This window comes from Amphiura filiformis, chromosome 1 (assembly GCF_039555335.1).
Source record: "Amphiura filiformis chromosome 1, Afil_fr2py, whole genome shotgun sequence".
Classification (NCBI taxonomy): domain Eukaryota; kingdom Metazoa; phylum Echinodermata; class Ophiuroidea; order Amphilepidida; family Amphiuridae; genus Amphiura; species Amphiura filiformis.
In genome coordinates this window covers 56,199,206-56,227,104 of record NC_092628.1, presented here as the reverse complement: position 1 = coordinate 56,227,104, position 27,899 = coordinate 56,199,206, and the positions used below count along the sequence as shown (strand labels likewise).

General features: G+C 38.4%; 1 protein-coding gene and 1 pseudogene across 1 annotated transcript; both read left to right on the top strand.

The window, feature by feature from the left end:
• LOC140161816 (uncharacterized) overlaps positions 1–5,533 on the top strand; it is a 54,096-nt pseudogene extending 48,563 nt beyond the window's left edge.
• Positions 5,534–11,290: 5,757 nt separating this feature from the next.
• Positions 11,291–11,905, top strand: LOC140161808 (uncharacterized). Its single transcript, XM_072185109.1, has one exon. The coding sequence runs from the start codon at positions 11,291–11,293 to the stop codon at positions 11,903–11,905; it is 615 nt and encodes a 204-aa protein (XP_072041210.1).
• Positions 11,906–27,899: the final 15,994 nt, after the last annotated feature.

The following is a 27,899-nucleotide window of genomic DNA, read 5'->3' as shown; positions in this document are numbered from 1 at the left end:
ATGGAGAACAGCGATCTACATGTACCAGCTTACAACAATCCTTCTCAATGTTCTCAATGAATAAATTACAAATTAATTACATGTATGTCTGTGTGTCTGAATTTACTGCAATAATTACCAAGCGTAATGTTTAATAAAATACAAACAAATTTAGCCTAAGTGTATGTTATCTGTATATAATGTACTCCATACAATGCTGATGGCGTGTGCAAAGCACGGCGCAACGATCGTGCGTAAAGGTTATTTGATTGGAGGACTTAGCCTAATGCATGGGATTTTCACAACAAACAAAATGGCGTCACATAATGAAAGTGCCGGAGGAACAGAACCCGAGAAAAAAAGCCGAAATACTCGCAGAAGTACAAGGATGCATACCATGAAGAATGGCTGTGTATCAGAAAATCTTCAAAGAGTGAACTATACACATTTTGCATGATATGTTCTTGTGATGTCTCTGTAAAATACGGTGGGCGCAATGATGCTGGCCGACACATCGGATCCGATAAACATGATAGCATAGCGAAATCCAAATCCAACACGCGAGGAACAGCTGGATTTATTCCAAGTTTGAGTGGGGATGTTGGTGTTGTAAGGCGGACACACTATTCACCGGCTTCCTAGAGACCTGAAGAGAGTGAAGTGTTTGATACAACTTTCTTGTCAAAAGTTACTCTGGCTGAGCAATATCCTGTTCAACCGTAGATGGCAGGGGAGATGTCAAAACGAAACCTAGAAGATTACAGTAATGTAAAGTATGGTGAGAGTGAGGTGTTTGATACAACTTTCTTGTCAAAAGTTACTCTGGCTGAGCAAAATCCTGTTCAACCGTAGATGGCAGGGGAGATGTCAAAACGAACCCTAGAAGATTACAGTAATGTAAAGTATGGTGAGAGTGAGGTGTTTGATACAACTTTCTTGTCAAAAGTTATTCTGGCTGAGCAATATCCTGTTCAACCGTAGATGGCAGGAGAGATGTCAAAACGAACCCTAGAAGATTACAGTAATGTAAAGTATGGTGAGAGTGAGGTGTTTGATACAACTTTCTTGTCAAAAGTTACTCTGGCTGAGCAATATCCTGTTCAACCGTAGATGGCAGGGGAGATGTCAAAACGAACCCTAGAAGATTACAGTAATGTAAAGTATGGTGAGAGTGAGGTGTTTGATACAACCTTCATGAGTAAATTTTAGCAGGAACTAGTGAAAGTCATGTGGCGGTGTGAAATATTTGGAAAAAGCACAGGGGAGAGGCCACATATTGAGCCAGTTCTGTTGATTGAAACAGCAGGTAGATTTCTTGACCAAGTACATGCAAAGTGTGGGGGTTAACCCAAGCAACATCTTTGTATTTGCCATTATATCACATCCATGGATCTGATACTCTACATACATTTTCCTTGGTGTGTAATGCCAAGAAACCTGACTTACTAAGATCCACAAGTATAAGGAAGCATATTGCAGTTGTGTCACAGGTCATGAATCTGAAGGACAATGAGCTGGATGTGCTTGCAAACTTTCTAGGACATGATGTGCAGGTACAGAGAGTATTATCGACTGCCTGATGCAGCTCTTCAAGTGACAAAAGTCTCAAAGTTGCAGGGAGTATTACAGACTACCTGATGCAGCTCTTCAAGTGACAAAAGTCTCAAAGTTGCAGGGAGTATTACAGACTACCTGATGCTACTCTTCAAGTGACAAAAGTCTCAAAGTTGCAGGGAGTATTACAGACTACCTAATGCAGCTCTTCAAGTGACAAAAGTCTCAAAGTTGCAGGGAGTATTACAGACTACCTGATGCAGCTCTTCAAGTGACAAAAGTCTCAAAGTTGCAGGGAGTATTACAGACTACCTGATGCAGCTCTTCAAGTGACAAAAGTCTCAAAGTTGCAGGGAGTATTACAGACTACCTGATGCAGCTCTTCAAGTTACAAAAGTCTCAAAGTTGCAGGGAGTATTACAGACTACCTGACGCAGCTCTTCAAGTTACAAAAGTCTCAAAGTTGCAGGGAGTATTACAGACTACCTGATGCAGCTCTTCAAGTGGCAAAAGTCTCAAAGTTGCAGGGAGTATTACAGACTACCTGATGCAGCTCTTCAAGTGACAAAAGTCTCAAAGTTACAGGGAGTATTACAGACTACCTGATGCAGCTCTTCAAGTGACAAAAGTCTCAAAGTTGCAGGGAGTATTACAGACTACCTGATGCTGCACTTCAAGTTACAAAAGTCTCAAAGTTGCAGGGAGTATTACAGACTACCTGACGCAGCTCTTCAAGTGACAAAAGTCTCAAAGTTGCAGGGAGTATTACAGACTACCTGACGAAGCTCTTCAAGTTACAAAAGTCTCAAAGTTGCAGGGAGTATTACAGACTACCTGATGCAGCTCTTCAAGTTACAAAAGTCTCAAAGTTGTTGGTGTGCCTGGTATGGAGCAGTCTGGATTTAAAAATAGCCTCCTGTGTAAACAAATACCACTAAGGTAATATATTATTCACTGAATTCACCATTTATTATGTTAATGATACATTTTTGATTTATTTGAATGTATAATACAACAGAATAGGCTAAGTTAACAAAGTTCAGGTAAACAATGAACCAATAAAACTGTTTCTAGAATTTTTTACTAATGGAGCTGTATCATGTGGTGGTCTCGTAAAGAGTCTTATAAATGATTTCAGTAGCACTGTCGCATGTACTGAAATGCAAGTTCTAGGTCTCATTGGCAAGCTGCTCTGTGGCCAGTGGATGCAGAAGTTCTATACAAGCTCAGAAAGCGAGATCAGTCATGCTGAAGGAATTAATGTTTTATGTTTTGCCATTTTACAGTTGAATCAAATGTGTTAATTACAGTTTTAGGTTACAGATGTTTTATTATTATCATGAAATTCATGTAAACTTATATTTAAATTTTTTTGTTTCTTTTTCTTCCTACAGAATGGTCAAAAACTACAAACCCACCAAACGAGAGCTGCAACGGAAATGGGAAATGACTTAAATGAAGCGAGCAATTGCGGCACTAAAAATGGTGATGTAACCAGTGTGCTTGCTCATTGCTGATTTTGTAATAGTAAAAAAAATAACACATTCTGCATTGCATTTTTTGGAAGAGCTTCAGGAAACAAACATGTTTTTTTTTGTCTTATATGGGAGTGTCTCAATGTGATCCCAAGAATCCATACATCTGACTTAGTTTTATAGCCTTGTTTGGAAGCTGTTGGGTCTATTCTTTATGGTGCCATATAAGGTTGGTAGCAACCTTAGTTGTTGTGATAGAATCTACTTGTTGACAACTGATATCAAAATCACACATCTATATTGCCTTCTCTGTCTACTACTACAGTATGTTGGAGGGTTTTGCATCTCTCAGAATGGTTTTGATTGTTTTCTGAATACTGTCAAAGTAACTTGATTTCTGGTATTCTCAAAGTTAAATATGTAGAACTTGTCTTGTGATATGTCCATTAACTCTATACAGATTCAGTACTGGCATTCTGTCTTTACCATTTGAGTTTATGATATACATATGGACAGTGATTTCTTGCCAGGAAGGGGAAAGACAAAACAGATGCATACTTTAAAAGATCAAAAGAGATCTTAAAATCTATCCACTACACAACTGAAGCAGAAGTTTCTGTTGATACAATACCAACCTGGTCAAATGGAGTCAGAAGAAATTGGCGTTCACTAGAATATGCAAATGCCCTCAACGTCAGCAAGCCAAATCTACTGCCAAATGAAATGTTGGTGTTCAGACACATTTAAAAGAAACAAATAAATACCAGCAAGATGACCATGATGAAGGCAAGACATCACAGCAAGCCGTGGCGACACCTAGTCACATTGAGTACCGCTGATATGAAATTTTCTGAAGAGGACAATGCCTGTCTGATCTCAATGCCCAAAGTGAGAACCACTTTGACATCACTAGACTGGGCGGTTGGTATCGGCGCATAGATTGAGGTCACTTGATTAAGCTAGGTTGCTCAATTGAGCGCTTATCCCAACAAATTCAAGTAAAGAACATTGTCATGGGAATGTTTTCACAGGATTTTGTGAAGAAAAGAAACTCGAGTACAAGAAACTCGACTATGTGAATAAGAATGGACATTATCGCCATGAGAAAGAATAGAAGCTGGAAAACTTATCTATAACACAAAGGCAATATTGAATTTTTACAATGACCTTATAAGGCAACCAGAGACCCCATTAGTCAGATGTCAGGGGACTCGAGACTTCCAAAATGCTAACACCATACATGTAGTATATGATGTACTTCAGCATCCAGAAAGATGCAGATGCACAAAGCTGTGCAGTTTAGAAGCCCATGTCTCTGTATGATTAAAGACATGACTACTGATGTAGTCAATGTAGGTCAACAACTTAGAGCGACAAATGCCTTCCTGAAATCTGTGTCTGAGAAAAGAAATTGTGCAGAAAGACTTCTGAATAGTGAATATTCCTTTTCCAAAATAAGTATAAGGCGGCAAAAGAAAAAGCCTTTAGCAAACCTTGTGGAAATTTCTTCTATGATGCACCAGTTACATCAAGACCTGCTTAATACTTGCAGGCATGTGCATAGTTTGGAGCCAAAGGCTGAAAGAAATATCAGCAGAGTATTTTGAAGGCAGGTAATATTTGAATCTTTCACCAACAGCATTATGCACCCCCAAGTGTTCCTCAATGCAGTGCAGTCGAACTTATGGCTCGAGAGCTAGGGGCAAGTGCTGAGTTGTAACAACCCATAAGAGGTCCACATTAACAGTATGCACTTCACAACCAAAGATTAATGTGTTGCTGCTGCTGTTGAAGAATTAGCTGGTAGGACTGCCGAGGACTATGCACAACATATCTGTGATACTATTGACAATTTGTGTGAAACTTACACTTATTTCAAGGAGCAAGCTGATTTCCAAGACACCAGATAAAAGATGATAGACAACATCAGTAATACACTTACTGACCGGTGTGCATCTAACCATGCTGCTATCAGGATAGTCAATAGCGGGTGGGGCAAATCTCTGAATGAACTGTACTGACATTTGCATCCTTTAGACTCAATTGCTTCATCTGTTCACTCAGCCCTTAAAACCTTGAAGAATCTAGAGGCAAAGTGTTTGGGAAAGACCATATAGCTGGAAACATAGTCCTGCAGATGAACAAGCTCCACGACAAAAAATCGCAAAGGTGACCCAAGAGGATTTGTCACCTTCCTGGATGATATAAACATCCACAGAGGTGTCCTGCCACGCTACCGTGGCAACAGATTGTACGTTCTGTTCTTCATAAGTGGAAAGTTAATAGAACATTACAATATTATAACTTTGTTGAACACATGAACATCGTGAGGTTTGAGAAGTGCAATTCTGTCTGACTTCACCAAGAGTACAGCCAATGTGGAACTACAGGTGTTAGGATTACTTGGAAAACTTCTGACAGGCCCTTGGATGCAGCGATTTTATACGTCCAGCCAATATCAAATCAACCATGTTGACGACATCAGAGAGGTCAAAAGGGTGGTTGAAGCTCTGAAGGAAGCCTAAAAAACCCCAATGAACCTGATAATGGCAAATGAGAATTTCATTGTAGTTCCAACGTGCAACTACAGGTGTTAGGATTACTTGGGAACCTTCTGACAGGCCCTCTGAAGAAAGCCTCAAAAAACCCAGTGAATCTGATTATGGCAACTGAGAATTTCATTGTTTAGCAGGTGCATGCTGATGCCACCTTTACAGCCCTTCAGTCTACCAATGGATCCCCAATGTACCTCAATTATGATGAGCTGCCTCCAAGCAGTCATCACTGTCTTATAAAGACAGTACACCAAGTACTTTGAATTTGATATCACTCAAACGTTACAGGAGGAGACTGCATTATCAAAGGTCTCATAACATTGATGCAGAAGAAATAATGGGCATGTTCAGCTCTGCAAAATCTAAGTGTCCTAATGCCACCATGTGTTATTTATCCTGCAGAATACATGAAAGCAAGATCAAAACCGTCAACTATCTTGACAATCTTGATGAAACCCGTAGTGGGGTGCTCCACAAGACAGTGAATATGGGGGTGAATGCAACAATTTCATATGTGTTTTATTTGCTTAATTTAATCTCCAAATTCTGAGAATTGCTTCTTCCTATAATTAAGTACCAGTAATGTGTATTTGGCGGAGTTATATCAATCTTTTTCAAAAGGGGATTGGTATCGTAGTACAGGCTGTAGACAAGCTCAAATCAAATGCACAACTTCACCAGACCACCTTAACGAATATGCCAGAGGCATGGCCTGGTACAGTCTTCTACAGCTCGTACACATAGATGCCCAAAAGGAAAATCATGGTGACTTCTTGGCCATCCAATGGGAAATCTACATCATTCTGTTTTGGAATACGAAACATCATAAATACCTTATACTAGCGCATCGTATTGCTGTTGGTAAGTATTAGATTACATAAGGGGTTAAAATATGTTGGGATTTTGACCCTGTCAGTACCATTTGGCCATAGCTGACAACTTTAGTATTCTTTATTCTTTGATATTTAACCAATGATGTCGTACCATGGCTTGATGATGTACCAGAATAAGTGTGAGAGAGTTGTGAACTGGTCAATCAGGCAAGCCAGGAACAAACATGCAACTCACAAGAAAAGAAAGGGTGAGATTGCAGCTGCAATCTCCAGAAGAGCAGCCAATAATCGGCAGAAAAAAAAGGGAGAAAGGCAGGAAGGAAGTCGAAAAGAGGTGGATCCAATTAACATCAAAAAAGTTTTCCCCGATCTGTCAGATGACACATGCCCAAAGTGTGAACCACTTTGCAATAACCAGACTGGGCGGTTGGTATCGGCGCATAGAGCGAGGTCCCTGGATTAAGCACTTATCCCAACAGATTGCCAAGTAAAGAACATTGTCATGGGAATGTTTTCACAGGATTTTGTGAAGCAAAGAATCTTGAGTACAAGAAACTCGACTATGTGAATAAGAATGGACATTATCGTCATGAGAAGGAAGCTAGAAAACTTATCTATAACACAAAGGCAATATTGGATTTTTACAATGACCTTAAGGCAACCAGATACCCCATTAGTCAGATGTCAGGGGATTTGAGACTGCAAAACGCTGACACCATAGTATATGATGGACTTCAGCATCCAGAAAGCTGCAGTTCTGATGGACAGGTTAAGCGATATTTTGAGATTTGCGATGCCTATGAAGTGACAAGTTCAACCACTTATCCTCTTTGTTTCTGGGCAACAAATGCATCCCTGTTCCCCAGTCTATTTAAACTAGCAACAAAGGTGTTGTCCCTGTGTGCTATTGGCGCAACAGTTGAACGTGCCTTCAGTTGTGGAGGAATCTTCATGAGACCACAACATGCTAAGATGAGGCAAAATCTATAAAAAGCAAGGTTAGGTAAACGTTTGTGCTCTATACATACACTATTTGTTTGTTTTTTGCACAACTTTTGTGTTTTTAATATGAAAATTGATAATTTGTATTCATGTCAAACTCTATTAATGATATCAAAATGCATTGAATTTGAATGCATTTTGATATCATTTTTTTTTAAATTTCGGGTACCCGGCAGGGAATTTCATGCCTGGGTAAGGATTCTCGGGCGGGACTCAAAATCCCGGGACTCTCTCACACCCTTACTCAAAACATTACGAAGATGGGGAAAAGGAAAAGAACTAATAGAGGTGCAAGAAGAGGTTCTAGAGGTGGTTGTGGCCGTGGGTGTTTTAATCAAGATACGAGTTGTGTGAGTACCAATCCGCCAGAGAGGCAAACCAGATCCCAGTCAAGGGCCATACAGCGACTGACGGGTCAAGTAAACAACAACATGAATAGTACAATGCATGCCACAAATGCCGTACCACAAGTAACCATAGCAACAAGTGCTGGGTCGGCGACTGTAGCGGCCAATGCTTTATCTACCAGGGCTACAGCGAGTGTTGTGAATGACGATGTGATGATGCAAGGTTCCATGGCTGAAGCGGGTGGCGTTGAGATGGCGGGGGTAGGAAACATCGAAATTCAAGGAGACGGAGGCCCACCAATGCCAGAATATCGAGACGATTTTATGCAACAACAATAAGAGATGGCTCAGGAAGCTGATACTGTGTTTCAGCCAGGAAACGTGACTGGTGAGAGAACATTTTCAATGAATTTTCTAGGTAGTATTGGCAATGTGGGTCTAGGCCAAATTTCAACAGTGAACGGGCCGGCTAATTTGGGTGTGTCACCATTGACATACATGTGTGATCTGCTCGGATGTAATTTAACTAAAAAAGTATGAGAAAAAAATTCCTGTACAATTAAACTCACAGGCATAAGAACTGCACAGATTTGCTAATGATAGAGTGACTTGCCCAGGTGTGACAGACACAAAGTATGTATCACTTTTTGAGGAAAGAGGGTTGAAACTTCAAAATGGGAGAATATTCACACAGGTTATAGAAGATGCAGGCAAATTGATCAACAAAACCATCTGCCACAATGACTGTGAATACATCTTGAATATTTCATCAGTAATATGCTTAAATCAAGGCAAACTAGAAAAAAAAGCACCACAAATCATATTTGAATGACAAAGAAGCGAAGGACAACAGCATAGCCACAACTAATGGCACTATGCACAAAGAACTGCTTGAATGAGCCACAAATATGGCAAAATCAATCAAATTGAACAAGCAGCGGATAAATAGGCTTATGGAAAGTAAGCAAGGTTTTGGAATGTGCACAACAGGTCTATGGCGGCCCGCACCAACAACATTGATAGTCAGTACCTATTTGAATCCAACCTGAATAGTGAAACCAACTTTTTCAGACAAATGACATTTTAGATACAAAATGTGAATGAGAATACATGTAGACATTATCGTCATGAGAAGGAAGCTATCTGTAACATCAAGGCCATATTGGATTTTTACAATGACCTTAAGGCAACCAGAGACCCCATTAGTCAGATGTCAGGGGACTCAAAACTGCAAAATGCGGACACCAGTACGAGTATGTAATGTGCAATGTATTCGCATGTTACTCAATAAGTTACTAAATTTAGTTACATTTATAATCTAAATATCATGATAATGATTTTCAATCTTTGTTGACCAACAGATAACAACTACTCCCTGTACAAGTCAACGCTGAAAGGACAGAAAGTGCCCAGCGAGTCGTAGAAGAAACCCATATCACCTGACGCATTGAAGCTGCCTCATGATCCCCCAGTAGTAGGAGAACCTGAAAAGTCTGAGAATGACTCTGACAGTAATTCACCTGGCATCCATGGTAATGGTAATGGCACAACGGATGAAGATGGAAGGCCAGAGAGCAGAACGGCTGGGAAAAATAGTTATGAAAAGTCTGACTTGGATGATCTATCCAAAGGCGAGTTTTGATGGACTTCAGCTTCCAGAATGCCAAACTAGCAGCTACAGATGTACTTAGGATGTGACAGTTGGTTTTGATGCAACAACCCAAGAAGAGGTCCACGTAAACAGTATCACAACCAAAGATGAGCCTGTTGCTGCTGCTGTTGATGAATTAGCTGGTAGGATTGCCGAAGACTATGCACAACATATCTGTGATACTATTGACAATTTGTGTGAAACTTACACTTATTTCAACTGGCAAGATGATTTCCAAGACACCAGATAAAAGATGATAGACAACATTAGTGTGCATCTAACCATGCTGCTATCAGGATAGTCAATAGGGGGTGGGGCAAATCTCTGAATGAATGAACTGTACTGACATTTACATCCTTTAGACTCAATTGCTTCATGTTAACTCAACCATTTAAAAGCTTGAAGAATTTAGAGGAGAAGTCCTGTAAATGAACAAGCTCTCTTTAAAAATGGGAAAGAAGACCCAAGAGAATTTGTCGCCTTCCTAGATAATATGAACATATGAACACAGACATGATTTTGGTATCAAACTGAAAATACAAATAAAAAACATTGTCATGGGAATGTTTTCACAGGATTTTGTGAAGAAAAGGAACTTGGGGAGTACAAAAAAAACCTTCTTGGTTGAAGAAGAAGTTGTACTGTACATTATGCTTACATTTAAGATATTAATTTAATTAGCTGAATGATATAATTGTGTTTAATTATTCTAACTACAGGCCAAAAAGTGGGACCCACATCCACTCTGCTACACTCACAGGGAGTGTTCCAGACATAACAGATGTTCTTCTTTATGTGTAGGTCTGTCGGAGGTTCACTTCGATGACCTAGAAAGCAGTACTCGACTAGGCCTTCGCCATCGTCATAAAGGGAGGGCGAGTTAGCGCAGCGGTGATTCCCGCGCTTTGCACCACGGAGGTCCCGGGTTCAAGCCCCGACGCGGCCCAAGGACTCATGTGCACTTGGTTTGTCCCGATTCCATGCTCGCTCTCGCAGGTTTTCTCCGGGATCTCCGGTTTCCTCCTGTATCGCAAAAATCGGTGATTAGTTGTTTGGTTATCAAAACTTCCTTCACCCAATGGAATTTGGGGAGCTGCACAGATAATTGGTGGATGTTACAATCTAAATGCGGATAGGTGTGCGCTGCTCGCAGCAACCTAGTTGATGCGATCTGATTGTGATGATTCACCATTGCAGCGAAATTACAGCGCTTTGATTCCTCTAAGATCTGGAGAAAGGCGCTTTATAAATCCAAAATTTATTTATTTAGAAATTTATATAAAGACAAAACGAAGCCCAAGAAGACCAAAACTGCAGGTAAGACTGATCAGGTAGGTTCAAGTGTGGCTGCTTCCAAGGGCCACGCTAAAGCTACCACTGGGGCTCCGGTCCCGGACGAGCAGGCGGTCCCTACGGGGGCTGCTAGCGAGTCCCAAGGCCATTCTCACAAATATGATGTGGTGATATTATACCGGGGCCCGCAGGGAACCAGATCGAGAGCCCATCAAGCATATGGGACAACAGGATCAGCCCACAAACTTACAAATATGTTAAAACCTGAACTGCCAAAGCTTTTCAGAAGAGCAGAAAGGGCAATGCTAGGTAAAATACTTGTTTGATTATAGAACTTTACACTAGATGTATGATAAGTAAATGTTGTACACATGGTTGATGGCTGGACCTGCTTAGTTGAGAAATGCATATCTTGTTAAGGAACACTTACACTTACAACAAAAAAACAGTTGGAACTCTCAATGTGGACAATACACCTTTGATGAAGAAATGTAAAAAGGACAAATCTTGAAGACATTCACGGTGGTTGCAAGAACCAACTGTGGCCAATGTGTTTCATACTTGGTTTTATGTGCTGAATGAGATTTTAGTCCTTGATTTCATGACGTTACCATTGCTGAAAAAGAATCAGGCTTGCCTACCTGGATGCTTTGCAGAGTTTTCCAACTGCAGGATAACCCTGGATTGTACAGAATTCCAGGTAGCGAACGCAAGGGACAATATGGACACACAGAAACAAACGTACTCGAACTACAAATCAAGAAACACTTTTAAAGCGCTGGTGGGTGTTGCACCAAATGGTGTTATTACATTTGTCAGCGACTTGTATCCCGGTTCAAAATCTGATAAGGAAATTGTGGCAGACAGCGGGGTTCTGAAGCAGTTGTATGCAGGGGACCTTGTGTTAGCAGACAAAGGGTCCCTTATTCAAGATTTGATGCCCCATGGAGACTCTCTCAACTTACCACCATTTCTGACAAATGGTGTGTTCACCAAACAGGAATCGGTTTTTATGATCAAAATTGCAAGAGCGAGAATTCATGTTGAACGTGCAATTGGACGCATAAAGAGATACGCCGTCTTGGACTTAATTCCCTCACATATGCGCTGCTATGCTTCAATTATGTTTAAGGTATGCGCTGCTCTTGTGAATCTGCAGAACCTACTCATCAGTGAAGTTTCAGGACAGTACGAGGGTGGAGAGGATGCAAAGTGAAGTTTTGCATCATTTATAGGCATGCTTTTTGTGTGTGTGACACTTATTATATTCCAAATAAACATTGATTAAGAATGTACATCAAAACATACTCAAGGTTCAAGGACTCTGAAGACAATCATATTTTATTCAAACCTCAGCATAGGTCAAGAACAACATCATTGAAATCTCTTTAAAATCACATTAAAAATAGTCTGTTCTATGGCAGAGACTCGCTAAGTAAGCCTATCTGGATGCTTTGCAGAGTTTTCCAACTGCAGGATAATCCAGGATTGTACAGAATTCCAGGTAGCGAATGCAAGGGACAATATGGACACACAGAAACAAACATACTCAAACTACAAATCAAGAAACACTTTTAAAGCGCTGGTGGGTGTTGCACCAAATGGTGTTATTACATTTGTCAGCGACTTGTATCCCGCCCGGTTCAAAATCTGATAAGGAAATTGTAGCAGACAGTGGGGTTCCGAAGCAGTTGCATGCAGGGGACTTGGGGTTATTCAAGATTTGATGGCCGAAGGAGTCAATGGCAGTTCTGAAAAAAGACGGAATCGTCGGACACTTGCCAAGGGAAAAGTCAAAAATCTGCTGGTTTTTCTTAAAAAATAAGGGCTGCTGACGGCTTTGTTACTGTTTATCGGAAAGAGCAATCTAAGTCGGCACATTTGCAGTCACCACAGGTAACCACAGATGAAAACTATGCTAGTTCTACAGCTGCACCCCGCTCACCACAGGTAACCAAAGGTAAAGACTATGCTAGTGCTGTGGCTGCACCCCCCACCACAGTTAACCACAGGTAAAGACTATGCTAGTGCTGCATCTGTACCCCCCTCACCACAGGTAAAGACTTTGCTAGTGCTGCAACTGCACCCCCCTCACTACAGGTAACCACAGGTAAAGACTTTGCTAGTGATGCAGCTGCACCCCTTCACCACAGGTAAAGACTTTGCTAGTGCTGCAGCTGCACCCCCCTCACTACAGGTAACCACAGGTAAAGACTTCACTAGTGCTGCAGCTGCACCCCCCTCACTACAGGTAACCACAGGTAAAGACTTTGCTAGTGCTGCAGCTGCACCCCCTCACCACAGGTAACCACAGGTAAAGACTATGCTAATGCTGCAGCTGCACCTCCCTCACCACAGGTAACCAAAGGTAAAGACTATGCTAGTGCTGCGGCTGTACCCCCTCACCACAGGTAACCACAGGTAAAGACTATGCTAGTGCTGCAGCTGCACCCCCCTCACCACAGGTAACCATAGTGATGCAGTTATTGTGGTACTTTTTACAATTGTTGAGCAATTTTCCTCTTTTATTTCACAGATTATTAAATGAACAATTACTATGGAATGATTTTTATTTGGGTACAAATTGCAAGGAGGACCCAGCCACAGTGAGCCGGGAACAAAGAAATCTAAACAAGGCAAAGAAAAAATGCAGACTGTGAGAAACAATTCTCTTTCAATAGGCATTGTATAGAGAAGATATATTTGTATTGCAGTATTACAAAGAAAGGTCTATATTTTTGTTTAAATATATATAAAGTGTAGATTGATCTCCCCCAAAAATGCAGAACAAATCTGGGCCAGTGGATTTGCCCTTGGGCCAGCTGGAAACCTTCATAGCTAGCCTGAAGGGCCACCTGATTATTGCTTCATATGTATACCCCTGAAAATGTTTCAAAATATAACTAAAAGCAAACTCTATGATATTATATAATTAAAAGTCCAAATAGGTCAGACATGTCAACAAAAATGTAGGTAAATCTGTTTTAATCACAGGGAACCATGTAAGACCTTTTAAGCACTGATTAGGTTAAAGCCATAATGTACAATCTTATAATATGAATTTGGTTAATTTTTTTCCAAACCCGTCCCAACTTGCACCTAAATGGAATCAGCCAAAATTGTTGTATTTGTAGGTCAACAGAACAAAGTTCGACATAAAGTCATAATTCATGAAATTATAACCTATAGAACAAAACAGCCAAAATAACTACCCTAGTAAAAATGAGGATGCAAGTATCAGTTCTTGCGCAAGTTCTTGACCCTCAGAACAAAGGAAACTTTCAAATACTTGCAAATGCTTGCATCCAAATGCTAGTATTTCGGACACTTTTTTTTAATTTTTTAAGTCTCTTGAGTGAATCTTGAGTGACCACGGTCATGAGGAGTGTAACCAACTTGCATTTTACTTGACTTTTTTATGCAATTTTATGCAAATATATGCAAGGTTTCATAATTGACACCTGTCAATTATTGTTCTTGCCCTGTTATATGCTAATTTGTAATTTGGTCATCTACCCCTGTTCAGAGCTCTGTTTTGCCTAAGCTGCATGATGTCTGTTGAGTTGTCTATACATAAATGGATCAGAGGACTTCATTTATGTGACCTCAAGTAACTGAATTATGTACACAAAGAAGATTGAGAGTCATGGATTTTTTTAGAGACTAGAACTTAGAAATCTATAACCATTGCATAATTATGGTAGGGAAAATCAAAACTCAACCTGACAAACGCCCTAATCGCAAGACCGCTGACGCTGACCTGAAACAAGATTTTACAATGGAAATAATCTCAGTTTCAATCAATCTTCTTACAGTGCTACTGTGATTTTGTGTGCAGTGACCCGGCCCACTGCAATGACACCAGTGCATAAAAAGTTCTGAATTTTGATATTCCAAACAGAGATCGGAAGTTTAAATAATCAAAATCTGTGATGAAATTTACTATTTTACTACATTATTAAAGTTCTTCTGTCCCTCTCAACATCTCTGAAATAAAAAAAAAATCGACTGTGCATAGCCCTGCTTCGGACCCTGCTTCCACTGATTTGTAATGCTGCCTGCATACTAACTTAAAATGGCATAGTGGGTTTTTTTTCAACAGCGTCATGAGTGTGATCTGCACCAGCCTTACTGTCATTATACTCCCTTTATCCCCGGCCTTTATCGCCAGACAAGCGGTGTGGACTCTGATTAGCAAGATTTTGTCTTTCACAAACATTGAGGCTCAGTGTCAGTCAATTAACACTGCCATTAAGCGTCCATGGGCAGCTGATGAGCAGGCACTCAAGTTTCATGCATGGTACTTGATCTTTGCTGGGGTGAGCTCATGTTTGCATGCGATAGGCCCAAGTTCACTGTTCAAAATTGAAAATTATAGGCCTATAACTTGAGCCAGGCTGAAAAGCCTATAACAAGCATGTGGCATACATGTATACCCTGAACATAAGCCATTCTGTATTGAATATTTTGTGAAAAACTTTTATAAAATTCATAAAATTTTTAGTTCTAAAATATGATCTATTTCTATCTAGGATTAGTATGTCTTGTATAAAGCATTGTTATTTAAATGTTAGTATTCTTATCTCTTTCAGTTTAAATCACTAAATAACACTTTTCAGATTGTTTGTTCTTGTCTTCTTTATCGATGGAGTCATTCATAAGAACTAAATACTCCCGCTTGGAAAGGAATCCAAGAATTATGCAAACCTTATAATTCTGAATAAAATCATTCTACTCCAACAATCCCTGTACATTATACTATATTTAGTAACCTAAATGGTAACCTGAGCTTTATTCCTTTTATTTGAAACCAATCCTCTCACATCCAATGCTGTATGATTTTACACCTCTCCTACTGCAATAAATATGCTTTACATTTTCTAATTTTTCTTTGCTTACTAAATTTTATTATCCAAACTGTTACACAACACATCGACACATCACATCAAAGCTTCCATTGGACGCCTGCCTTTTTGTAAGGAATTTTTATTATTTTTAGTTTAGTTTTTCTCCTGTAAAATAACTTTCAATGACTTCTATTTGCCATTTCTGATATTAATCGTATCCGAAGGTTTTTTTTATTCTGAAGTGCAATTTGAGTGGAAGTTTTTTGCTCCGAATGTCTTTTGATCCGAAATGTTTTTGATCCAAAGTTAATTGTTCTGAAAAGTTTTAACTCCAAAAGGTTTTTAATCCGAAGAATTTTTTCCGAAAGGTTATTTTTGCGAAAGGTTTTTACTCCGAAGGTTTTTGTTCTGAAAGTTCAGTGTGTCTGCTAATTTATGTGTTATCGTCAGTAGATAGCAATACATAAATGAATAAATGCGGGTATTCAGTGCAAGTAGACCATTCAACTATCAGGTATTGCGTAGTCAATGATTGTCAAGTGTCCTCGCTAGAACTTACGCCTTATGCAAGTTTCTTTCCTGTTACCGCAGCGTGCTTGTGTGTGCTCCAGAAGTACTTGCAAGTAAGTGGGTTGTCTTTTTTTTTTCTGAAGGGGTGGGGGGGTGGGTGTCATGAAAATACTGTCCAGGTTCGCAGTTTTTTTGACCAAAAATAAGGGGGTTATAGATTTTTACACCAAAAATAGTGGGGGTCAAAACATTATTGACGGTCTTGTGAGTATTACCAGCAAAATTTTTCCAATAAGCTACTACGGTAATAAATATAGAGCACACTCAAAAATTCTGTGTGATGCACGCACATTCTTTTCGGGTAAACTTATAGGGGAACAAAATATATATAATGTATTTCTTGACATTTTTGTATAATATTTGTGGTGTGTGTTGGGGATGTCATAATTTTGTTTCAAACTATGATAGGGGATCATAAAATATTTCAATGCGAGATAAGGGGTCATAAAAATGTCTCTGGTCACCGACATAATACATGACCCCTCTGCCCAAAAAAAATGACAGCCCCTAAGATGTGCTTGATTTTGTGCTATCTTCAGTAGAAAGCAGTGGCGTAATGATCAATATTTGGTATTGTCATTGCAAAACAACCCATGCAGATGTCTCTGTTAGCTTCTGTTGGCCATCTCTCCTATCTAAACGATCATTCATGGGTTGCAGGTCAATATTCTGAAAGATTTTTGTTCCGAAAGATGTTTGCTCCAAAAGCTTTTTGTTCCAGAAGTTATTTGTTTCGAAGGGATTTGATTCTGAAGTGCAATTTGATCCGAAAGGTTTTTAATCCAAAGTTAATTAATTGTTCCAAAAGATTTTAATTCCCAAAGGTTTTTAATCGAAAATTTTTTTATTCCCAATGGTATTTTCCCAAAAGTTTTTTGCTCCGTAGGTAGGTATTTTGTTCCAAAAGTCTGTTTCTCTGATTTGGAGTAATAACCTTTCGGAACAAAACCCCTGAGCCAAGGCAAATAATTTGATATATTTTAAAATGAGAATTGAGCATTTTTAATTTTTGCCCCCTTTATGGCCATATTTGATCAGCCGGATTCCTTGTCATAGGATGCCAGAGAAACAAAATCACCAAAAAATCGCATATGTACCATTTTTCAAGGTTACTGTGTTGGTCTCTTGTTCATCATCTGGATTAATGTCTAATGTGGTCTACTGAAATAAGCGCCGAGGCAATAATAGAAAACATAACTAGATATACTGCAGCCTTCAAGTCCAGCCGTGACCTTGAAGTGACCTCTGATGACCTTGAAAAGATTTGGAACACAATTGCATTTGGTGAAAGATGTAGGCATTAAGCTTAATAGCCAGACGATGGTGGCCGACAGTCATTTAATGCAGCAACAGCCAATAGCGTAAACAAAACAGACAATATGACGGCAACACTGCCTGATTTTTGATCAAAAAGTATATTTTTGGTCAAAAAATGTAATTTTGGTTTTAAATGTTATTTTTGGTCAAAAAGTGATTTTTGGTCAAAATGTGAATTTTGGTCAAAAATGTGATATTCTCAATAACATTTGGTGTGACATTTTGATCAAATAACGCGTGAACGAGACATCAGAGGTAGTGCAAAGTAGTCTTTCTCTTTGTCCGCTTGGGTAGGCAAATGAAATTGTTGAGTGTGCTATATATTTATTACCGTAGTAGATTATTGGAAAAATTTTGCTGCTAATACTCACAAGACCCTCAATAATTTTATGACCCCTTATTTTTGGCGCAGAAAATATCTATAACCCACCCCCCTTATTCTTTGTTTAACAAAATACTGTGACCCCTCCAGTATTTTCATGACAACCATCCCCCTTCAAAAAAAAAATGACAACACACTTACTTGCAAGTACTTTGCAAGCACACGCAAAACACTCGGCAACTTGACATTGTAGATAGTGCAAACTATTATTTTTCTGAATCTCTGGCAGATGAACAATTTGCTGCCATTTTCAAGAAAATCGGAGCATCTTTATTTTTTTACCACTGTACAAATAGAAGACCTTTTAAGCCACTTAACGTTAGAACTACGGGTTGGATTGAAAAGCATCCTCAGGGTCCGGGATTACCTGCATCCACCCTATAGCTTGAGGATGTAAGTTTAGCTACGATTTGGCTATCTTCTGCAGAGGCAACTGATAGCCAAACGGGAGTTTACGCTGCAATGCTATCTTCAGTAGATAGCAATACCAGAGTGTACAATGCTCTCTATAAAGTGTGTATAGCAGCAGTAGACAGTAATACCTGAGTGTATGTTAGAATTACGTAGGCCTATTATCAGTAGATAGTAATTATAACAGAGTGTCTGCTAATATGTGTAAGCAATAGCCAGTAGATAGCAATACAGATATGAATAATGAAATTCAGTATTCAGTGCTGGTAGACAATTCAACTATCATGTATTATGTAGTCAATGATTGTCAAGTATCCCTTGCTAAATACTTGCGTCTTATGCTAGTTTCTTTACTGTTACCGCAGCGTGCTTATGCGTGTGCTTGCAAAGTACTTGCAAGTAAGTGTGTTTTCATTTTTTTTGAAGGAGGGTGGGTGTCATGAAATACTGGAGGGGTCACAGTATTTTTAAGTAAAGAATAAGGGGGGGGGGGGTGTTATAGATTTTCTACACCAAAAAGAGTGGGGGGTCATAAAATTATTTAGTTCACATGTTATTTGATCAAAATATCACAGGTCACCATTGAGTCCATGGTTAATAACCTTTGTTTTCTCGTATCTCGCAACTTGACATTGATTGTAGATAGAGCAAACTATTATTTATTTGAATCTCCTCTGGCAGATGAATAATTTCCTGCCATTTTCAAGAAAATCAGAGCATCTTTATTTTTTTACCCCTGTACAAATAGAATAAATACCTCTGACCTTTTAAGCCACTTAACGTGAGAACCATAGATCAGATTGAAAAAGCAAATATATTTTTGAAATCCATAAGCCAAAACGAATAATTTGGTATATTTTGAAGCGAAATTTGAGCACTTTTAATTTTAGCCCCCCAGCAATTTTGGGGTCATTTATCTCAAAATGCTCAATGATGCCAAAGTGGTATCAGCCGGATTCCTTGTCAGGGGATGCCAAAGAAACAAAATCAGCAAAGAAAATGGCATATGTACCATTTTCAAGGTTACTGTATTGGTCTATTGTTTATCATTTGGACTAACATGTCTAATGTGGTCTACTGAAATAGCGTGAGAGCAATAATAGAAAGCATAACTATGTGTTGACTTGAGTGTGGTATTATGTCATAGGTCTACAATAACCATGTACTATCTTCAGTGGATAGTAGTGCCAGAAACCATCCTCAGGGGTCCGGGATTACCTGCATCCACCCTATAGCTCAAGGATGTAAGTTAAGCTACGATTTGGCTATCTTCTGTAGAGGCAATGGATAGCCAAACCAGAGTTTACGCTGCAATGCTATCTTCAGTAGATAGCAATACCAGAGTGTACAATGTTCTCTATTAAGTGTGTATAGCAGCAGTAGACAGTAATACCTGAGTGTATGTTAGAATTACGTGAGGCCTATTATCAGTAGATAGTAATTATAACAGGGTGTCTGCTTATGTGTTTGCTATCGTCAGTAGATAGCAATACAGATATTTAAATTCAGTATTCAGTGCTGGTAGACAATTAAACTATCACTGTATTGCGGAGTCAATGATTGTCAAGTATCCCTTGCTAAATACTTGCGTCTTATGCAAGTTTCTTTACTGTTACCGGCGGCGTGCTTGCAGTGCTTGCAAAGTACTTGCAAGTCAGTTTGTTGTCATTTTTTTAAGGGGATGGGTGTCATGAAAATACTGGAGGGGTCACAGTATTTTGTTAAACAAAGAATAAGGGGGGGTTATAGATTTTCTACACAAAAATAGGGGGTCATAAAATTATTGAGGGTCTTGTGAATATTACCAGCAAAATGTTTCCAATAAGCTACTACGGTAATAAATATATAGCACACTCAACAATTTCATTTGCCTACCCAAGCGGACAAAGAAAAAGACTACTTTGAACTACCTCTGATGTCTCGTTCACATGTTATTTGATCAAAATGTCACAGGTCACCATTGAGTCAATGGTTAATAACCTTTGTTTTCTCCTATCTCTGCAACTTGACATTGTAGATAGTGCAAACTATTTTTTTTCTGAATCTCCTCTGGCAGATGAACAATTTGCTGCCATTTTCAAGAAAATCAGAGCATCTTTATTTTTTTACTCCTGTACAAATAGAAGAGTTACCTCTGACCTTTTAAGCCACTTAACGTTAGAACCACAGGTCGGATTGAAAAGCATCCTCAGGGGTTACCTGCATCCACCCTATAGCTCGAGGATGTAAGTTTAGCTACGATTTGGCTATCTTCTGCAGAGGCAACTGATAGCCAAACAGGAGTTTACGCTGCAATGCTATCTTCAGTAGATAGCAATACCAGAGTGTACAATGCACTCTATAAAGTGTGTATAGCAGCAGTAGACAGTAATACCTGAGTGTATGTTAGAATTTCGTAGGCCTATTATCAGTAGATAGTAATTATAACAGAGTGTCTGCTAATATGTGTGCTATCGTCAGTAGATAGCAATACAGATATGAATAATGAAATTCAGTATTCAGTGCTGGTAGACAATTCAACTATCATGTATTATGTAGCCAATGATTGTCAAGTATCCCTTGCTAAATACTTGCGCCTTATGCTAGTTTCTTTACTGTTACCGGCAGCGTGCTTGCGTGTGCTTGCAAAGTACTTGCAAGTCAGTTTGTTTTCATTTTTTTTGAAGGAGGGTGGGTGTCATGAAAATACTGGAGGGGTCACAGTATTTTTTTAAACAAAGAATAAGGGGGGTGTTATAGATTTTCTACACCAAAAAGAGTGGGGGGTCATAAAATTATTTAGTTCACATGTTATTTGATCAAAATGTCACAGGTCACCATTGAGTCCATGGTTAATAACCTTTTGTTTTCTCGTATCTCGGCAACTTGACATTGATAGTAGATAGAGCAAACTATTATTCATTTGAATCTCCTCTGGCAGATGAATAATTTCCTGCCATTTTCAAGAAAATCGGAGCATCTTTATTTTTTTACCCCTGTACAAATAGAATAGTTACCTCTGACCTTTTAAGCCACTTAACGTGAGAACCATAGATCGGATTGAAAAAGCAAATATATTTTTGAAATCCATAAGCCAAAACGAATAATTTGGTATATTTTGAAGTGAAATTTGAGCACTTTTAATTTTCTATTGTTTATCATTTGGACTTACATGTCTAATGTGGTCTACTGAAATAGCGTAGAGGCAATAATAGAAAGCATAACTATGTGTTGACTTGAGTGTGGTATTATGTCATAGGTCTACATGTACTATCTTCAGTGGATAGTAGTGCCAGAAACCATCCTCAGGGGTCCGGGATTACCTGCATCCACCCTATAGCTCAAGGATGTAAGTTAAGCTACGATTTGGCTATCTTCTGTAGAGGCAACGGATAGCCAAACCAGAGTTTACGCTGCAATGCTATCTTCAGTAGATAGCAATACCAGAGTGTACAATGCTCTCTATTAAGTGTGTATAGCAGCAGCAGACAGTAATACCTGAGTGTATGTTAGAATTACATAGGCCTATTATCAGTAGATAGTAATTATAACAGAGTGTCTGCTAATGTGTGTGCTATCGTCAGTAGATAGCAATACAGATATGAATATTTCAATTCAGTATTCAGTGCTGGTAGACAATTCAACTATCATGTATTATGTAGTCAATGATTGTCAAGTATCCCTTGCTAAATACTTGCGTCTTATGCAAGTTTCTTTACTGTTACCCGTAGCGTGCTTATGCAGTGTGCTTGCAAAGTACTTGCAAGTCAGTTTGTTGTCATTTTTTAAAGGGGATGGGTGTCATGAAAATACTGGAGGGGTCACAGTATTTTGTTAAACAAAGAATAAGGGGGGGTGGGGTTACAGATTTTCTACACCAAAAATAGGGGGTCATAAATCTATTGAGGGTCTTGTGAATATTACCAGCAAAATTTTTCCAATAAGCTTCTACGGTAGTAAATATATAGCACACTCAAATATTTCATTTGCCTACCCAAGCGGACAAAGAAAAGACTACTTTGCACTACCTCTGATGTCTCGTTCATGTGTTATTTGATCAAAATGTCACAGGTCACCATTGAGTCATGGTTAATAACCTTTGTTTTCTCCTATCTCGTCAACTTGACATTGTAGATAGTACAAACTATTATTTTTCTGAATCTCCTCTGGCAGATGAACAATTTGCTGCCATTTTCAAGAAAATCGAGCATCTTTATTTTTTTACCCTGTACAAATAGAAGAGTTACCTCTGACCTTTTAAGCCACTTAACGTTAGAACCACAGGTCGGATTGAAAAGCATCCTCAGGGGTCCGGGATTACCTGCATCCACCCTATAGCTTGAGGATGTAAGTTTAGCTACGATTTGGCTATCTTCTGCAGAGGCAACTGATAGCCAAACGGGAGTTTACGCTGCAATGCTATCTTCAGTAGATAGCAATACCAGAGTGTACAATGCTCTCTATTAAGTGTGTATAGCAGCAGTAGACAGTAATACCTGAGTGTATGTTAGAATTACATAGGCCTATTATCAGTAGATAGTAATTATAACAGAGTGTCTGCTAATGTGTGTGCTATCGTCAGTAGATAGCAATACAGATATGAATATTTGAATTCAGTATTCAGTGCTGGTAGACAATTCAACTATCATGTATTATGTGAGTCAATGATTGTCAAGTATCCCTTGCTAAATACTTCATGCCTTATGCAAGTTTCTTTACTGTTACCGGCAGCGTGCTTGCGTGTGCTTGCAAAAGTACTTGCAAGTAAGTGTGTTGTCATTTTTTTTAAGGAGGGTGGGTGTCATGAAAATACTGGAGGGGTCACAGTATTTTTTTAAGCAAAGAATAAGGGGGGGGGGGTTATAGATTTTCTACACCAAAAAGAGTGGGGGTCATAAAATTATTTAGTTCACATGTTACTTGATCAAAATGTCACAGGTCACCATTGAGTCCATGGTTAATAACCTTTGTTTTCTCGTATCTCGGCAACTTGACAGAGGATCCTACAGTTGAGGCATGTGTCATAGTATAGGGAATGTTGATTTTCAGTGCCTCACAAATATATTTTTTACTGTAACTAGCAAGGTATTGAGATGGATTATGTAGCATTGCTTTTGTATTTATGTCTAGTTTGAAATGTAACCAGTTTTACTCCAAGCTAAGTTAATTTGTTGCAAGTGTGCTGCATTCTGTGTCATGTGTTCGAGGCTTTTCCTATACGTTACTGTGTTAAGTATTCATTTATGCTCCGAAATATTCTGAAGGCCATATTTCTTGAAGGAATTATCCCACTGCTGTAAAAGTTTAAATTTTTTGGATGAAAATTTGATGAGGAATTCAAAAAATCCTCTGATTCTTTCCTACGATTGTCCTAATTATTTCTTAAGTCAGGTATTTTGGTGTTGTGCGCATAGATGGTAGATGTTGAGCTCATTATGCGGAAAAGTACCTTTTGAGCTCACTATATTATAATAGCATCACAAACGCCTCATCAACTATTAGACGGGCCTATAAAAAGCACGCCCTGTTTTTAGCACTTAGGCCTACTATTTAATAGGCATCAGTGTCATTGCCAAAGGCGGGCAGGCACGACCCCCTGCCGACGCCATTAGACCTTTCCAAAGGGAAGAAAAGAGCCCTTCTTTCAATTTCTGTATTTCAGTCAGAAAAGGGTATTACAGGACAGCTAAAGAGAATAGTGTGTAGGTTATGAGAAATTGCAAGAACCCCAAAATGATTCTTTCTGGCCTTTGCAAAACCTATTTCACACACACTCAGATTTGGAAGATTTTTTTTTCCTTTTTCTATTTAAAATGCATGTAGGCCTAATTATCATGATCATTTATATGATTAGTGTCAAAGCACAATTGAAAAGATTGACAAGTTCAAATATTTTTAATGATCTTTCTTTCTTTCACTAGGCCAATAAAAAAGTAAAACCCTAATCACAATACGGAAATGATTGACAGATATGATTTATAATTATGCTGTATAATTAATCTGTATCTCGTCTGTAAATCATTGTCAAATCAATGTTGATTAAAGGGCCTATTAACATATGTCGGTAATTCATACAATTGCATAATAAGCCGTGATTAGCCACAAGCCAAAAGCGTGAAGTTCAACTTTGCCATTAATGATCAATCTTGCATTAAATTAATTGAATTAAATTAACCTCCTGATTGTCTTTTTTTTTCTTTGCAAATCACTGATGTCTAGCAAACACCACACCTATATTTATTGTAATATTAATCATGTACATGTATGAAAAAAGGGCACAATCTAACTATTCTGATGATTGACAGTTATTTTGATTATGCCGATATATAAGGCCTATTCTACACGCGGCATTGCGTTGTACTGCGCTGGTGCTCTTTTGTTAAAAGGAAAATCCCTGTTTGGAGACGGCCAACATGGTCCCCGGACACACCAACATCGCCTGGCTAATAATTACTTGGTACAGCAGAGATACTAAAATCAATACCCTTGATTTGCATTTTACTCGCAGTGTGCTGGCATTTGTTCGCAAGCATTGGTGTTATAATGCAAGTACATGCCGAATATTGTCTGGTCACAAAGCGGAAAATTCATTGGAATACGATATCTTCGTTGCATTTCGAGATATGAAAGTGACGTACCTGTGCCCACCAAATTTTCTGAAAAAGGGGGTCATTCAGTGTTGGCAATGTCAAAATGGGGTGATTTTCTATGGGAGCGCCTAAAATTTCACATCATTGACAATCAAAAATAGCTTTTTACCCAATTTTATAGTACAAAGTAGAAAAAACTCATTTATTTTGGTCATAATGTGCATGAAGCACATCGAAATCTTATTTTTGAGGACTAATTGTTCAAGGAAGGGGTCATTCAGTGTATGCTACTGAAAAAACGGGTCATTGAGTGTAGGATTTGCCCAATATACCGGGGTCTTTTCATAAGCACATGACCGTCAATATATGGGAGTGCTCCCCCCTCCCCCGGATATGCCCATTTAAGACCTAATGGGTAGTCAGTTTAGCTAGTAAAGTAAGCTAACTATAACATACACTAATATTATTAAGGTGTTCCCGCTACGCGGTCCACCAACAAATATAAGACCTCAAAACGAGCATACCTGCCAACATTGTAAACCTAGAAAACAGAGTCCATGGCGAACGTAGTATCGCCCCTGACAGTGGGGGGTACAGGGCAAAGCACCGTGGGGTTGAGAGGGCAAAGCCCCCAAAGCTAGAGGGTTTCTACACTGTAAAAACCCTTATAAGCACCTTCACAGAAGACACATTTTATAGAAAAACAAAAATACATATAACAAGGTGAAAATGAAGCCATAGGCTTTTATACACTTTGAGGATGTGCTTTTAAAAATGTAGTTTCCTATACTTTTGTATATAAGGAACATTCATTGAAGCGATTTTTTGGCTTTATAACAAGGCCTACATGACTGATAGGACATATGATGCACAATACAAAGTTGAAAATTCAGAAAAAAAAATCCATTTAAAAAAAAATGTCAAAGTTTTTGTTGACTTTGGAGAACCACTAGACGTATTCTGATATGATGCACAATACAATACAAAGGTTAATTTTATTATTTTTTTAAATCCATTTTTTCTTATTTTTTTCAAAGTTTTTAGCGACTTTGGAGAACCTCTAGACCTATTCTGAAGGTTTGCATTTGAGGAAGCATTTTATACTCAATATTTAGCAACAATTTCAACACAAATTTACAATTTGATGATATCCAAAAGAATACTTAGCATTGAAGAATTTAAAAAAATTACAGAACTTTCATTTGTTAACATACACATTCTGAGTGAACAGAAAAAAAGTTGAATAACACATGGAGATTAAAAAAAGATTAGCAAAATCAAATTAAACTGGTAACTTACAAAAACTTTAACCACAGTGCAGTACATTGTAACTGAACCAAATCTTGTTCATGGTTGTTTGTTTTTAAACCATGGATAAAGATAATTATGCTCTTCAAACACATAGGTTCCATGACTCTGGCAAACAAAGATACACATACTTGTGTATAATACATGCAGTCTTCAGACCAGGCTATGCACACCCAATCGATTAGATCTGGTTAAAACTGGTACTGCTTGATCAGCAGAAGAGATACTTCTTCATCTTCTGGTACAGTAAAGCTATCATTTGCTGCACATTTTGCTCAAATTTGTACTTTTTACATGATTGTATTGCCTAATGCTATCTGAAATACCATGTAAAAGACTAAGCCTGAAGTAAAATAAGAGTTTTTATAATAAAACTGGGATCCCCAGAGCTCCACAGTTACGTGGCTAAGTCAGTTTTAAAAATACTTTTTACCTACTTTTTACTTATTTTCGCTTAGTTAAAATGATCAGAAGACCCCCTTGACAGATGAAGTGTTACCAATATTATGTAATAATTTTTGACAAAAAAGAAGAACAAAATTAGACTTGTACCAAAATAATACATTAGGCCTATGTCTTTTATTATCAATCTCCAAAATAGAAGCAGAAAAGACCAGAGAAAATACAATAACTCTATACACGCTAACATGGAATTCCAGATTCTTTTGGAAGTGAACTGAAAAATTCCAACTTTTATTTGTAATTTTAGAAACCCTCTGTACCCTCTGTGGAATTCCAGACTTTTTTGGTAGTCAATTAAAAAATTCCATCTTTTTATTGGTGTAATTTTAGAAACCCTCTATACCCCTCCATGAAATTCCAGTTTGCTAGTCATTGAAAAATTCCATCTTTTTATTTGGGTATTTTAAAAAACCCTCTATACCCCTCTCTGGATTTCCAAATTTTGTTGGTTAGTCAATTGAAAAAGTCCAACTTTTTTTAGTATTTTTAAAACCCTCTATACTTTATGCACAAAAGGGTGTCCGAAATCCAGGTTTCTTTCTCAAGTATGCTTTGGAATTCCAGACATTTTAGAATAAATTTATTTGCCCTCTATAGGGGGTGCATGTTTTATCTGGAATAGCCCAATAGATCAAAACAGTAACCTTGAAAAAGGGTACATGTGCGATTTTTTTGCTGATTTTGTTTCTCTGGCAAGGAATCCGGCTGATACCGCTTTGGAATTATTGAGCATTTTGAGATCAGTGACTCCAAAATTGCCCCTATAGGGCCATTTATTATAAGGGGCAAAAATTAAAAGTGCTCACATTTGTACAGGGGTAAAAAAAAGTTGCTCCAATTTTTTTGAAAATGGCAGCAAATTGTTCATCTGCCAGAGGAGATTCAGAAAAATTAAGAGTGCTCACATTTCACTTTAAAATATACCAAGTTATTCGATTTGGCTCATGGATTCTAAAAATGTATTTGCTTTTTCAATGCGACCTATGGTTCTCACGTTAAGTGGCTTATAAGGTCAGAGGAAACTATTCTATTTGTACAAGGGTAAAAAAATCAAATTGCTCTGATTTTTGCTCTGAAAATTGCAGCAAATTGTTCTTCTGCCAGAGGAGATTAAGAAAAATAATAGTTTGCACTATGTCTACACTCTACAATGTCAAGTTGCAGAGATAGGAGAAAACAAATGTTATTAATCATTGACTCAATGGTGACCTGTGACATTTTGATCAAATAACACGTGAACGAGACATCAGAGGTAGTGCAAAGTAGTCTTTTTCTTTTGTCCGCTTGGGTAGCCAAACAAAATTTTTGAGTGTGCTATATATTTATTACCGTAGTAGGTTATTG